Source organism: Amblyraja radiata, chromosome 1 (genome assembly GCF_010909765.2).
Source record: "Amblyraja radiata isolate CabotCenter1 chromosome 1, sAmbRad1.1.pri, whole genome shotgun sequence".
Classification (NCBI taxonomy): Eukaryota; Metazoa; Chordata; class Chondrichthyes; order Rajiformes; family Rajidae; genus Amblyraja; species Amblyraja radiata.
The window spans coordinates 33,253,569-33,269,927 of NC_045956.1; the positions used below are offsets into that span (position 1 = coordinate 33,253,569).

At 50.1% G+C, this 16,359-nt stretch overlaps 1 protein-coding gene across 1 annotated transcript in view; it reads left to right on the forward strand.

The window, feature by feature from the left end:
- Positions 1-986: 986 nt before the first annotated feature.
- arhgef38 (Rho guanine nucleotide exchange factor 38) overlaps positions 987-16,359 on the forward strand; it is an 89,812-nt gene continuing 74,439 nt past the window's right edge. Inside the window, exon 1 of the mRNA XM_033020225.1 lies at positions 987-1,362. Within this exon, the coding sequence (XP_032876116.1) occupies positions 1,194-1,362 (169 nt within the window). The 5' untranslated portion in view covers positions 987-1,193. The remainder of the gene's footprint in view (positions 1,363-16,359) is intronic.

Sequence of the window (16,359 nt, forward strand, 5' to 3'; positions counted from 1 at the left end):
TCTGGTCCTGGCAACATCCTTGTAAACTTTTCTGAACCCTTTCAAGCTTGACAACATCTTTCCTATAACATGGTGCCCAGAACTGAACACAATACTCTAAATACGGTCTCACCAACGTCTTATACAACTGCAACATGACCTCCCAACTTCTATACTCAATACTCTGACTGACGAAGGCCAAAGTGCCAAAAGCCTTTTTGACCACCTTATCTACCTGCGACTCGACCTTCAAGGAACCATGCACCTGTACTCCTAGTTCCCTCTGCTCAACAACACTACCCAGAGGCCTACCATTTACTGGGTAGGTCCTGCGCATGTGAGACTTCCCAAAATGCAACACCTCACATTTCTCTGTATTAAATTCCATCAACCATTCCTCCGCCCACCTGGTCAATCGATCCAGATCCTGTTGCAATCGTTCACAACCATCTTCACTATCTGCAAAACCACCTACTTTTGTATCATCTGCAAACTTGCTAATCTTGCCCTGTATGTTCTCATCCAAATCATTGATGTAGATGACAAACAGTAACGGGCCCTGCACCGAACCCTGAGACACACCACTAGTCACAGGCATCCAGTCTGAGAAGCAACCTTCCACCAACACCCTCTGCTTCCTTCCATGAAGATGATCAGCCATGATCACATTGAATGGCGGTGCTGGCTCAAAGGGCTGAATGGCCTACTCCTGCAACTAATGTCTATTGTAGCCAATTTTGTATCTATTCAGCTATCTCACCTTGGATCACAAGCGATCTAACCTTCCAGAGCAGCCTATCATGCAGGAACCTTGCCGAATGCGTTGCTGAAGTCTATCTTCAATTTAAAACAGCATCTGCAATTCCTTCCAACACATAACAGGTAACAGGTAACACAGGTAACGTAACAGGGGGGCAGGGAACACGGGTAGCCGGGAGCAGGGAACACGGGTAGCCGGGAGCAGGGCACGGATACCAGGTATTAACAAGTAACAAGTAACATGTAACGTAATAGGGGACAGGTAACAAGTAACAGGTGACACAGTGGCAGGTACAAGTATCAGAGAACGGATACCAGGTATTCAGAGAGTCGGCAGCGAGCGGGTCACATGCAGTAACAGGTAACGGGTGGGAGGAGCGGCAGCTCCAGGCAGAGGCGGCAGCTCCCGGTGTCCCGGCTCCCCGTGTACAGGTGTCCCGGCGGCGGCAGGGGCGATGGACGGCTCCGGGACCAAGCGCAAGAACCTGGGCTTCTTTAAGCCGCGGCTCTACATACTGGAGCGGCGCCGCACCGACACCATCATCCCGCAGGGAGACGAGGACAAGGGCAGCAACCTGCGCCGCAGCCAGTCCGACCGCAGCGAGTACAGTCAGCGGCTGAAGGGTGAGAGGACCGGGGACAGAGGGAGAGGGGTGGGGAGAAATAGTGGGAGAGGGGAGGATGGAGAGAGAGGGGAGGGGGAGAGAGAGGGGAGGGGGAGAGAGAGGGGAGGAGATGGGTGGGAGAGATGATCACATTGAATGGCGGTGCTGGCTCGAAGGGCCGAATGGCCTACTCCTGCACCTATTGTCTATTGAGAGGTAGAGAACGAGGGGGGAGGGAAAGAGGGTGGGGGGGAATGGGGGAGAGAGATGGAGGAGGAGGAGGAGAGAGAGGAATGAGAGGGGGAGAACGGTGGGGGAGAGGGAAGGAGAGAGGAAGAACAGGGAGGGTGGCGGTAGAGGTGAGAACAGCGTGGTGGGAGAGTGAAGGGAGGTTGAGAGCAGGTGGCTGGGAGAGAGCTTGGGGAACGATGGAGAGGGGGGGTCGGTCGGTTGGTGGGAGGGAAAATGGGAAGGAAGAGAGGACAAGTGAATACGAGGAGGGGAGAGAGAGTTGGAGAGAGGGTTGTGAGCAAAGATCATCGAGCTGCTCTAAGATCTTTGGTTGTGAGGGGGAGAGCAAAGGGAGGTAGGGGGGGGACGTGGAGGGAGGAGAGAGGGACGGAGGGCAAAGTGGAGAGGAGGGTGGAGCAGGAAGGAGATGGATGAGGGGGAGAGATTGAGGGAGCAGAGAAGATGGTGGTGGGAGTAAGGGAGAGACGGGAGTGAAGGCCAAGTGTGGAGAGGAGGAAGTGGAGAAACAAGGAACAGCAGATGCTGATTTTTTAAAATAAAGACACAGAGTGCTGGAGTAACTCAGCGGGTCAGGCAGCATCTGTGGAGAACATTGACACAGAGTGCTGGAGTAACTCAGCGGGTCAGGCAGCATCTGTGGAGAACATGGACACAGAGTGCTGGAGAAACTCCCACAGCCGACCTGGAGGTCATTGTTGCGCTGGAATCGGAGGCTTCAAGTCTGTCCAGGCCTTATCGCAGTGGCGGGCGATGGTCTGAGCTTAGATACTGTTGGGGCTCAGAGACTGCTATTAGTGTAGTTTAATTTAGAGATTCAGGGCGGAAACAGGCTCTTCGGCCGACTGAGTCAGCGATCACCCCGCACACTAGCTCTCTCCTACGCACTAGGGATAATTCACAATTTTGCCAATTAACCTGCTAACCTGCACAGCTTTGGAGTGTGGGAAGAAACCGGAGCACCCGGTCACAGGGAGAACGTACAGATAGCACCCATAGTCGGGATCGAACCTGGGTCTCTGGCGCTGTGAGGCTGCAGCTCTACCGCTGCGCTACCGTGCATGCCTGTAGTCTGTGGTAAAACTCTCCCCCTCTCTCCTCGTTCTTCTCACTGCTCCTCTTTCCCATCCATCCCTCTTTCCTCCCTTCACCTTGCTCCCCTCCCTACCTTCCTTTTCTCTCCTATTTTCTCCTCACTGCTTTCCCCTCTTCCTCTTGCGCACCCCCCCCACCCCCCACCACACACACATCTTTCCGATCTCCAACATTCCTGCTCCAGCCTAAGTCTGATCTCATGGAAGGTGCATGAAAAGTTCCCGTGGCTGCTGAAGGTCGGAGAACATCATGGTTAAAAAGGCCCATCAGCCCACCCAGTCCGTGCCGACCACCAATCACCCGTTCACACACTACTACACTAGTTCTATGTTATCCCGCTTTCTCATTCACTCTCTGCACACCAGGGGCAATTTACAGACGGACCAATGAACCTACAGACCTGTATGTCTTTGGGAGGAAACCAGAGCAACTTGAGGAAACCCACCAGGTCTCGGGGAGAATGTAGAAACTCCACACAGACAGCATCCGTAGTCAGGATTAACCATCAGCCAATTAACACCCCCTTCTTCATCCCCCCCCCCCCCCCCCCCCCCCCATCTGTCACGACCTATCCAACATGCAAACTCCATACGGACAGCGCCCAAGATCAGAATCAAACCCGGGTCACCGGCTCTGTGAGGCAGCAGCTCTACCCACTGTGCCGCCCCAGTTTTCCAAACTCTCCCAGTATCCTGCCCAACATTCCCTTGCACCCTGCAAAATCCTTGGAGTAGCCTTCCGTGCCTTCATTTCATCTGTTTTGAAAGTCTTCTGGTTCTGTTGCACAAGAATGTCTTCAGTTATAAAGCTCTCAAGATAAATCAGCACAGGGCTAAAAATAAACTTTCCCACCTGAAAAATATGTCTTGAGTAGTCCTATCTTAAGTAGTCTTTTGCACATGGATTATGTGAGGGCACGATTTTATTTACATAAAGTTCAGTTATCATTTTTAAACATCAAATGAAAAAGAAAGATAACCTCTTATTTAAAAAAAAACACAAAGAAAATCATTTGATGTGAACATTGGAGAAAGAATTATGATTTGGGATGGTGGCTTGATTCACTCCTGATAGTTGATAATGCATTTTGTGTTAGAGTGATACATACAACATGGAAACAGACCCAATTTGCCCATGCTGATCAACATGCTTCATCTACATTTGCCCCATATCCCTCTAAACCTGTCCTATCCAGGGATATCCAGGGTATTCTGCAATCGTTTCAATGTAGTTGAATGCCTTTTAAGTTCTTGGTGTGTCCTTTGGAATGGGGAAAAAAAAGGAACGATAATCTCACAATAAATTTGGAATGAAACTTGGAGAGTGATTCGGGTACATAATGTGACCCACTCCTGAAGTTTGACTGTACATTTTGTGTTGGAATGTTGAAGGAATTTTAAAACTGTTCTATGCCATTAAAGTAATTTAGGTTCAGGATTATTATTGTCACATGTACCAAGATACAGCGAAAACCTATGTTTTGCATGCTCTCCAGTCAAATTAGATATACCAGTCAGATACAGTGTTCAAACTCCAGTACAATAGGTAGAGCAAAGGGGAAGATCCAGAGTACAGAATATAGTTCTCAGCATTGTAGCGCATCAGTTCCAGAGACAAAGTCCAATGTCCACAATGGGGTAGAGGTGAATCGGACAGTACCCTAGCTTATGGAAGGGCCGTTCAGAAGCCTGATAACAGAGGGGAAGAAGCTGTTCCTGAGTCTGGTGGTGCGCGCTTTCAAGCTTCTGTACCTTCTGCCGGACGGGAGCGGGGAGATGAAGGAATGACCTGGGTGGGACGTAATTTCTAGTATTCAAGTATCAGTCTGAAGAAGGGTCCCAACATGAAACGTCACCCACCCATGTTCGCTTGAGATGCTGCCTGTCTTGCTGAGTTACTCTGTAGCTTTGTGTCTTTCTCAACCAGCATCTGCAGTTCCTTGTTCCTAATTTCAAGTATTAGTTGCATGCAGTCACTCTTGCTGCTGGCTGCTGAGACCTGTGTTTCTGTAACTCCACGTACCCTTGACTCTGCGGTGTGTGTGGTGCGAGAGGCTTAAATGATGAGCTCATCCTCCAGCGAGCCGGTGTGTATGTAATTGGAGCCTGTTCCTACTTCAGTCACGGCCCATATCATGTGGGTTCGATGTACCTGAGTCAACAGGTGCGTGTCAGAGCACATGATGTAATGTGTGAGCAGTTCAGGTGAACAGGTGTATTCTTCGAAGCCAAAATTCACCTGAGCTACAGTAGCGATGCGCAGATAAGCCACAGACAGTGAAGAAATGTCATGCTGGCCGAGTTGCATCGACTATTCCGACTATTGCACAGTGACATTTGCCTACATTTTCCAGGAAATGATTTGGGTTGTTGATTGCACTTGCTTGCTTGGCAAAGACTGCATTTTAATCTTGCATTTTATTGCTTGTGTGAACAGAAGAGGTGTTTGTGTGTTTGCAATGGTGTCACACTCAAAACAAAGGTGAAACTAACCAGTCCACAAGGAAAGCAGCTAGTGAACCAAGTGATAGCAGTCTCTGCTCAAGGTGACCTCGGTAGACAGACAGACCGACAGAGAGAGGGAGAGGCATGGGGAGGCAGACAGAGGGAGACGGAGAGAGACACACACACACACACACACACACACACACACAGACACACACACACACACACACACACACACACACACACACACACACACACACACACAGAGACACAGACAGAGACAGAAGCACAGACAGAGAGAGAGAGAGAGAGAGAGAGAAAGAGACAGAGAGAGAGACACACACACACAGAGACTCACTCACTCCTTGCAAGCCAGCGGTATGAACGTTGATTTGTCCAATTGCAAGTAACCCTTGAATTTGCTCTCCCCTTCCCCCACCCGTCATCCTATGAGTTCCAGTCCTCATCCCTGTATCCCTTCATTGTCACCTCTTCCCCAGCCAACAATGGGCCATTGCGGGCTCCACCCTTCCTTGGTCATCTGTTGCCAGCCCTGTTTTTGTTCTGGCCTTTTCATACCCAACCCCCACTCACACTAGTGGTATGTCATCCCACTTTCCCAATCACGCTACACACCAGGTGCAATTTACAGAGGGCCGAATTAACCTACAAACCCACACGGTCGCAGGGTGAACATACACATCGCTTTTTTTCTTCTCCGACCGTCTTTTAAGGATGGGACAGCTGGTCGAGCTGCTGCCTCACAGCACCAGAGGACCAAGTTCAATCCCGACCTTGGGTGCTGTCTGTGCGGAGTTTGCACTTTCACCCCAGGACTGTGTGGGTTTCTCCGGTTTCCTCCCACACCCCAAAGACGTGTGGCTTTTGTGGGCTAATTGGGCTTTTGTAAATTGCCCCCTAGTGTGTAGGAAGTGTTTGAAAATGCAGATTAAGGAAGAAGTATTGTGAACGATGGACACGGTGGGCCAAAGAGTCGGTTTCCATGCTTGCTCTTTCAATCGGAAAATACCTCTAGTCTTTGTCACTTATTCTACCCACCTGCCAAGAAATGATAGGACAGGTTTAGAGGGATATGGGGCCAACGCAGGCAGGTGGGACAAGTGTAGATGGGGAAGTTGGGCCGAAGGGCCTGTTTCCGTGCCATATGACTCTATGATGACCTCTTAGTCCATTGGAAGAGATGATGCCAATGGACTATTCTCTTAAATGTAGAGCTGCCGATTCTAAGGCTTTGATTCAATGTGAGATTTTCCTGTCTGTCAGTCAGATTGTCCCAAGTAGGCTCTAGATACTGAGTGGAAGCAGCCTCTATCGCCACCTTACATTGGTCTGGGTTTTGGAGTTGATTTATTATTGTGATGTGATACAGTGAAGACCTTTGCATGTCATCCTGTCAATTCATACTATACATGAGTACAGTCAAGCCATGCACAACGTGGAAACAGGCCCTTCGGCCCACCAAGTCTGTGCTGACCCACACACTATCCTGCACACACTGTGGACAATTTACACTTGTACCAAGCCAAATAACCTACCAACCTACACGTCTTTGGGGTGTGGGAGGAAACTGAAGCACCTGGAGAAAACCCACCTGGTCACAGGGAAAACATACAAACTCCATACAGATGTTTGAGAAAGACCTGAAGATGCTGGAAAATCGAAGGCAGACAAAAAAGCTGGAGAAACTCAGCGGGTGAGGCATCATCTATGGAGCTCCATAGATCCTTCACTCCGTAGATGCTGCCTCACCCGCTTTTTTGTCTAACTCCATACAGATAGCACCCGTAGTCAGGATTGAACCTGGGTCTCTGGGGCTGCGAGGCAGCAACTCTACCGCTGTACAGGGACTTGTACATTGACTCCACAGTCACAGTCATTACTGTGGGTTGCTCAGGAACAAATTAATTCATGCTTCTTTGAATTGCCTTGGGTTGTTTTCCTAAGCTAAAGCCATAAATTGTTGAAGGAGGATTTTACTTGAATTTAGTGACCTTTATACAAAGACAGCCAAAGCTAGAAACTCAGCACTTGGAAGAGCAGCTGGAGAGAAAGAAACATTTCAACTTGCTGACTTCTCAGCAGAAAGGTTTAGTGGAACACTAATCTGGAGAGGGTGCAGGGAATATTGACGAGGATGTTGTCAGGACTTGAGGCCCTGTGCTGTACGGGGAGGTTGGGCAGGCGAGGACTTTATACGAGGAGGATCCCTAGGAATGAGTGAGTTAACATATGATGAGCGTTTGACGGTACTGGGCCTGTATTCGCTGGAGTTTAGAAGGATGAGGGGACACCTCATTGAAACGTACCGAGTAGTGAAAGGCCTGGATAGAGTGGATGTGGAGAGGATGTTTCCACTAGTGGGAGAGTCTAGGATCAGAGGGCACAGCCTCAGAATAAAATTCCTTTTGAAAGAAGATGAGGAGGATTTTTCTTTAGTCAGAGGGCGGTGAATCTGTGGAATTATTTGCCACAGGCGGCTGTGGAGGCCAAGTCTATGGGTATTTTTAAAGCCGAGATTGACAGATTCTTGATTATTACGGGTGTCGGTGGTTATGGGGAGAAGGCAGGAGAATAGGGTTAGGAGGGAGAGATCAGTCATGATTGAATGGTTGAGTAGACTTGATGGGCCGAATGGCCTAATTCTGCTCCTTGAACTTATGAACTGAATGGTCTGAAGAAGGATCCCAACACGAAACGTTACCTGTCCATGTTCTCCAGAGATGCTGCCTGACCTGCAGAGTTACTCCAGCACTCTGTGTCCATGTTCTCCAGAGATGCTGCCTGGCCCGCTGAGTTACTCCAGCACTCTGTGTCTTTAAAAAAAACAAAAAAAACAGCATCTATTGTTTCTTGTGATTTTATTCCTTGGAGCACAGGAGGCTGAGGGTTGATCTTACAGAGGTGTATAACATTGTGAGGGGACTGGATAGGGTGAATGGACTGACTTTTAGCTAGGGTGTGGGATTCAAGAGCCAGAGGGCATCTGTGAAGGTGAGAGGTTAATGGTCAGGAAAGTGCAGGGCAGCTTGTGTGGTGGGTATATAGAATGAGCTGCCAGAGGAAGTAAAGACACAGAATGCGGCAGTACAGTGAAAAGCTTTTTTGTTGCGTGCTATCCAGTCAGCTGCAGACAATACATGATAATAATCGAGCCGTCCACAGTGTACAGATACAGAATAAAGGGAATAATGTTCAGTGCAAGATAAAGTCCTGTAAAGTCTGAGTAAAGATAGTCTGAGGGTCTCCAATGAGGAAGATAATGGGTCAGAACTGCTCTCTAGCTGGTGATAGGATGGTTCAGTTGCCTGATAACAGCTGGGAAGAAACTGTCCCTGAATCTGGAGGTGTGTGTTTTCACACTTCTGTACCTCTTGCCTGATGGGAGAGGGGAGAAGAAGGAGTGTCTGTGGTGAGACTGGTCCTTGATTATGCTGCTGGCCTTGCCGAGGCAGCGTGAGGTGTAGATGGAGTCAATGGATGGAGGCCAGGGTTTCCTGGAGGCTTTAGTTCCTGGACCTGTCTGTGAGTCTGTGACAACAAGTGTGCCTAGTTGCTAACTGCTTCTATCATTCTAACTGGGAAATAGTCGCCTTCCCCATCCCCATCCATTTCCCCCTCAATCTCCACAATCCCACCCCCTCCAGAATATGTGGGGATAACCCCTTTAATTAAAGAGTCACTAACATGGATCACATTTAGTATCATAGAGACATGGAGCACGGAAACAGGCCCTTCGGCCCAACTCATCCATGACGACCAACATGCCCCATCTACACTAGTCACATTAGCCTGTGTTTGGCCCATATCACTCTCAACATTTCCTATCCATATATCTGTCCCAATGTCTATCTTTGGTATAAACCAGCATCTGCAGTTCCTTCTTGTTCTCCACCATGCATTCACTCCATCGATTCCCTTCATGCTCTTATACACTTCTATAAGATCACCCCTCATCCTCCTGCGCTCAAAGGAATAGAGTCCTAGCCTACTCAATGTCTCCCTACAGCTCACACCCTCTAGTCCTGGCAACATCCTCGTAAATCTTCTCTGAACCCTTTCCAGCTTGACAATATCTTACCTATAACATGGTGCCCAGAACCGAACACAGTTGCGGTCTGACCAACGTCTTATACAATTGCAACAGCAACATGACCTCCCAACTTCTACACTCAATATTCTGACTGATGAAGGCCAAAGTGCCAAAAGCCATTTTGACCACCTTATCCACCTGCCGCTCAACCTTCAGGGAACCATGCACCTGCACGCCTAAGATAGACACAAAAAGCTGGAGTAACTCGGCGGAACAGGCAGCATCTCTGGAGAGACGGAATGGATGACATTTCGGGTCAAGACCCTTCTCTGAAAAAGGGCATTGACTCAAAACGTTACCCATTCCTTCTCTCCAGAGATGCTGCCTGTCCTGCTGAGTTTCTCTGACATTTTGTGCCTGTCTTTGCTGCCTGACCTGCTGAGTTACCGCAGCACTTAGTGTCTATCTTTGGTATAAACCAGCATCTGCAGTTCTTTATATCTGTTTCTGGTTCTGATTGATTACTGCACAAACACCTCATAAGTGGTTATCACGCCCAGGTCGGAGTAAGTAGAGTAGTGATTACATGTCGGTCACTCACTATATCAGGGTGAACACAACTTGCTCAACCTCTCCCTGTATCTCCGATACTTCCATTTGCAAACATTTTAAAATGCATAGATAAAGCCCTCTCTGAGCTGTGGTTTGACACTTTAACATTCAAGATTCAAGATTCAAGATACATTTAATTGTCACATGTGCCAGATGGCACAGTGAAATGAAATTCCCATACAGCCATACAATAAAAAAAATAAAGAACACACACTATAGAATTTGACATAAAACATCCGCACACAGCAGAATCAAAGTTTCTCACTGTGTGGGAAGGCACCAAAGTCAGTCTCTTCCTCCACTGTTCCCCGTGGTCAGGGCCTCCCCAAGCCCTCCGCAGTTGCAGCTACGGGCGGCCCGATGTCCAGGACCGCTCGCCGGGGTGATACAAGTCCGACGTCGGGGCTGCGGGACGTCCTCAGTGCTCACGGACACAGAGTCGGTCCCCTCCTACCGGAGTCGGCGGCTCCCAAAGTCCGTAGGCCGCGCCGGGTGGAGACTGCTGCTGGCGACCCTCTGCAAGGCGCCCCAGGACTCCACGATGACGGTCAGCGCCGCCTGCGTTGAAAGCTCTCCGCACCAGAGCTCCACGATATTGGAGCAACGGCCCAACGCTCCGGAGCTCCAAACGGCGACCCAGGTAGGCATCGCCCGCTCCGCGGTGACTCCAGCGCTGCGCCGCCGCTGTAGCAGGTCCGGTTCCAGGTCCCTGGTCCCCGGCAGGAAAGGCCGCTCCGATCCAGCTGGTTGGCCGCGAGGTGAGGGGCGAGGACGCGACTCGGAGAAATAGTCGCGTCCCCGCCAGGAAGAGACTGGGAGACGGTTTCCCCCTTACCCTGCCCCCCTCCCCAACATAGAAAAGTTAAAGCTTCCCCCAACACAAAACTTTAGACTAACTAAAAATAAAAAAATGATTGAAATAACAGACAGGCTGTAGGTAGAGGCTGCTGCCAGTGCAGCGCCCCTAGAGAAAAATTTACATCTAACATGTAAATTAGAACCTTTTGTCAGTCAAGTACCTCTTTGAGTGTGAATGCATTTTCAGTTGTGGTTTCCCCAAGTAGATGTCTGTTTTTCCCCTTTCCAAAGCAATCAAAAGAACCCGCCCATCACAACTGTCGGTTTGCAGAAGCAAGCAACTGCAGAAAGACGGAACTACAGCTCCTGGTTTACCAAGGAAAGACACAAAGTGGTGGAGTAACCTGAATCTGAAGGAAAGTCCTGACATGGAACGTCACCTATCCGTGTTCTCCAGAGATTCTGCCTGACCCGCTGAGTTACTCCAGCACTCTGTGTCCATATTCTCCAGACATGCTGTCTGACCCTCTGTTACTCCAACAGTACCTCTGTGCCTTTCCTTGGTAAACCTGCAGTTCCTTGTTTTTGCTTCTAAGAATATCTCGAAGCCTTCAACCAAAGTTCTCAATAATAACAACACCTAAGCCATTCCTCTGTCTAAGGATAATATCCACATACTGTGTTGAATAACTGAAACCTGTGGCTATTTTAAAGCCCTGGAGACAATAATATCATAGCAATCTCACCCACTTCAGAAACTGCACATGCTGGAATCTTGAGAAAAGGCCAAAGTGCTGGAGGAACTCAGTAGTTTTAGTTCAAGGAGTTTAGAGTCCATACTGCAGGAAAGCAGGCCTTTCGGCCCACCGGGTCCACGCCGACCATCAATCACCCGTTCACACTAGTTCCATGCTATCTCACACACTCCCTATACATTAGGGGGAATTTACAGAGGGTAACTAACCTACAGACTCACACATCATTGGGATGTGGGAGGAAACCTGAGCATCCGGAGACAATCCACGCAGTCACAGGGAGAATATGCAAACTCCACACAGACAGCACCCGAGGTTAGGATCGAACCGTGGTCTCTGGCGCTGTGCGGCAGCAGTTCTATCGCTGCGCCATTGTGCCGCAGTTGATTAAGTTAGTCTGAAGAAGGGTCTCGGCCCGAAACGCAATTCTGCCCAGTCCCTCCACAGATGCTGCATGACCCGCTGAGTTCCTCCAGCGCTTTGTATTTGCTCAAGGTTGCAGCATCTGCAGTTCCTTGTGTCTCCTAATGAATCAACACAGCTTTGTTGATATGGTGCCGATACTGGCTTCTCATTGTTACATGTAGATTTTTCTTTGCATGCTATCTAGCCCTATCGTACTACACATGTGTCCAGTCCTACCATACACAAGTCCAACAGGGATTGCAAGAAGAGATAGGAAATGGAGTGCAGATTGTAGTTGCAAAGAAGGTGTAGGGAAAAAGAAACATCCTAGAGGAAATCGCTGGTTGGTGAATCAGTCTGAAGAAGGGTCCCTACCTGAGGCTGGCACGGCTGCACAGCGATAGAGTTGCTGCCTCACAGCACCCGAGACCCCGGTTCGATCCTGACTACGGGTGCTGTCTGTACGCAGTTTGTACCTTCTCCCTGTGACCGCGCGGGATTCCGCCCACATCCCAAAGATGTGTCGGTTTGTAGGTGAATTGGCTTCTGTAAATTGTCCCGAGTCTGTAGTGCTAGACTCTATAGTGCTAGCCTAGTCCAGGATAGTGCTGGTCCATGGGCTGATCGCTGGTCGGCATGGACACGCTGGGCCAAAGAGCCTGTTTCATGCTGTATGTCGAAACTAAAAACTGAATGTCACCTATCCATGGTTTCCCCGAGATGCTGCCTGATCCGCTGAGTTACTCCAGCACTTTATGTCTTTTTAAAAAAAAAATAAACTGGCATCTGCAGTTCCTTCTGTTCACATTTTCTTGCCCCTCCCCAGTTGCCCTTGGGAAGGTTGGGGTGAGCTTCCTCGCTGAACCGCTGTCGGCAGTGAGGCGTGGTTTCACCCTCCGCGCTGTCAGGGAGGGAGATACAGGAATCTCAGGAGGTTCAGGCAACTGAATCATCCAACCACAGCCAGAGAGCGGTGCTGAACTACTATCTACCTCTTTGGTGACCCTCGGACTATCCTTGATCGGACTTTGCAGGCTTTACCTTCCACTAAACGCTATTCCCTTATCGTTTGCTTGTGTGTCTGATCCAGCTCGCTGTTGGTTTCTGTCGTCTTCCAACGTTGACAGAATTGTCGCCTGATGCGTTACAGCATGCATCGCGTCGTCGCTTCCAGGGACCGCCACGAGGAGGCCTCTGTCATGCTCCCCATTCCCTTATCATGTATTTGTTCACTGTAAATGGATCGATTGTAATCATGTATTGTCTTTCCGCTGACTGGTTAGCACGCAACTAAAGCTTTTCACTGTACCTCGGTACACGTGACTATAATCTAAACTGAACTGACAATAGACAATAGGTGCAGGAGTAGGCCATTCGGCCCTTCGAACCAGCACCGCCATTCAATGTGATCATGGCTGATCATCCCCAATCAGTACCCCGTTCCTGCCTTCTACCCATATCCCCTGACTCCGCTATCTTTAAGAGCCCTATCTAGCTCTCTCTTGAAAGCATTCAGAGAACCTGCCTCCACGGCCCTCTGAGGCAGACAGTGAAGGATAGCCAGTAGATTTCCGAGCGGGGTTGTATGTGGTTTGGGGCAACTTGGAGATGCTGGTGTTTGCCGTGCTCTTGCTGGCCTTGTTCACCTTGCGGTGAATGTGGGGGTGGGCTCCAGGATTTTCTCCCAGCAATGGTGAAAGAACGACGATGGCTTTGCGGGTCAGGAAATTGGTTGTGACTTGGAGGACAACTCCCAGCTGGTGGTGTAACCAGTATTTTTGCTGCCCTAGTTCCAATCAGTAATGACCTAATGACAAACGTCACCCATCCAGCTGGTAGAAGCGGGGGGGGGGGGAGGGGGGGGGAGGGGGAGGGAGAGGGAGGGGGAGGTGGAAGTCAGTCAGTCAGTTTAGTTTATTGTCATGTGTACCGAGGTACAGTGAAAAACTTTTGTTGCGTGCTATCCAGTCAGTGGATAGACTACATGATTACAATCAAGCCATTCACTGTGTGTAGATACATGATAAGCGAATAACGTTTAGTGCAAGGTAAAGCCAGCAATCAATCAAGAATAGTCCGTGGGTCACCAAAGAGGTACATAGTGGTTCAGCACTGTTCTCTGTTCAACAAGGAGTATGGATGGATTTTACATGTGTAGGAAGTAACTGCAGATGCTGGTTTAAATCAAAGGTAGACATAAAATACTGGAGTAACTCAGCAGGACAGGCAGCATCTTTAGAGAGAAGGAAAGGGTGACGTTTCGGGTCGAGACCTTCAGAGTTGTTGCATTCCACTTTATAGTTGATACAAAAGTACGGGTGTCAGGGGCTATGGGGAGATGGCAGGACAATGAATGGGGTTAGGAGGAGGAGATAGATCAGCCATGATTGAATGGCGGAGTAGACTTGATGGGCCGAATGGCCTAATTCTGCACCGATCACTTATGACCTCATGACAAACGTCACCCATTCCTTCATTCCAGAGATGCTGCCTGAGCCGCTGAGTTGCTCCAGCTTTTTGTGTCGGTCTTCGGTGTAAACCAGCATCTGCTGTTCCTTCCTACACAGAATGCTGCTATTGTGTGTTCCAATCAGCGGAAAGACTATACATGATTACAATCGAGCCGTCCACAGTGTACAGACAAAATGTGTCAGAAGGAACTGCAGATGCTGGTTTACACCGAAGATGAGACGCAGAGTGCTGGAGTAACTCAGCGGCTCAATATAATAGACAATAGGTGCAGGACTAGGCCAATCGCCCCTTCGAGCCAGCACCGCCATTCAATGCGATCATGCCTGATCATTCCCAATCAGTACCCCGTTCCTGCCTTCTCCCCATATCCCCTGACTCCGCTATTTTTAAGAGCCCTATCTAGCTCAGGCAGATTCTCTGGAGAACATGGATACAGAGTGCTGGAGTAACTCAGCGGGTCAGGCAGCATCTCTGGAGAACATAGATAGGTGACATTTTGGGTTGGTGCCCTTCTTCAGACTATTAAGGGAGAGGGATACTAGATTCATCCCGTGACACTAGGTCTGAAGAAGGGTCCAGACCCGAAACGTCAGGTGTCCATGTTCTCCTTAGATTAGATTAAATTAGATTTGTTTATTGTCATTCAGACCTTTCGGTCTGAACGAAATTTCGTTTCCCTGCAGTCATACATATAATTAAAAAATGACAAAAACACACAATCAACACAAATTTAACATCCACCACAGTGAGTTCACCAAACACCTCCTCACTGTGGTGGAAGGCAAAATCTTAAAGTCTCTGTCTCTTCCCTCTTTGTTCTCCCTCTGCGCCGAGGCGACGGTTCGAACTCCGCGGGGTGGTCGGGTCTCCGCTGCCGCCGCCACGGTTCCGGGGCCGAATCAGGTCTCCGTTGCCGCTGCCGCCGCCGCCACAGCTCTGAGGCCGAGCGGGTCTCCGTTGCCGCTGCCGCCGCCGCCACAGCTCTGAGGCCGAGCGGGTCTCCGCTGCCGCTGCCTCCGCAACAGCTTCGGGGCCGAGTCGGGTCTCCGCTGCCGCCTCCGCCACAGCTTCGGGGCCGAGTCGGGTCTCCACTGCCGCTGCCACTGCCGCTGCTACAGCTCCGGGGCCGAGTCAGGTCTCCGTTGCCGCTGCCGCCGCCGCCACAGCTCTGAGGCCGAGCGGGTCTCCGCTGCCGCTGCCGCCGCCGCTACAGCTCTGAGGCCGAGCGGGTCTCCGCTGCCGCTGCCGCCGCCGCCACAGCTCTGAGGCCGAGCGGGTCTCCACTGCCGCTGCCTCCGCCACAGCTTCGGGGCCGAGTCGGGTCTCCGCTGCCTCCGCTACAGCTTCGGGGCCGAGTCGGGTCTCCGCTGCCGCTGCCGCTGCCGCCGCCACAGCACAGAGGCCGCCAGCTCCGCCATTAGGCCTCGGCGCAGACGGAGACGGGGACGGGGACGGGGAATACGACAGAAAAAAAAGTCGCATCCCCCGAAGGAAGAGACCAAAACATGTTTCTCCCACCCCACCCACGCACATACACAACTTAATAAAACAAAATTAACTAAAACATGACAAGGAACAAAAAGAAAGAAAAAAACAGACGGACTGCAGGTGGGCCGCAGCTGTTAAGCCAGCGGCGCCATCTTGGATCCAGAGATGCTGCCTGACCCGCTGAGTTACTCCAGCACTCTGTGTCCATGTTCTCCGGAGATGCTGCCTGACCCGGCTGAGTTACTCCAGCACTCTGTGTCCATGTTCTCCAGAGATGCTGCCTGACCTGCTGAGTTACTCCAGCACTCTGTGTCCATGTTCTCCAGAGATGCTGCCTGACCCGCTGAGTTACTCCAGCACTGTGTCCATGTTCTCCGGAGATGCTGCCTGACCCGCTGAGTTACTCCAGCACTCTGTGTCTATCTTCAGTATAAACCAGCATCCTTTCTACACAATGCTGTGCAGGAACTGTTGACGTCACCTGAGAGAGTGGATCAGGTAGAACAAAGAGCTTGCCTTCTTAAAGCAGCTTCCATGGAATGTGAAGTATAATCAGTGGTGTAATCAAGGAAATGGTACAAACTCCAGTAAACAGTAACATGGTAACGGATTATGCCATGTTGACGATGATTCATGGGTGAATCTTG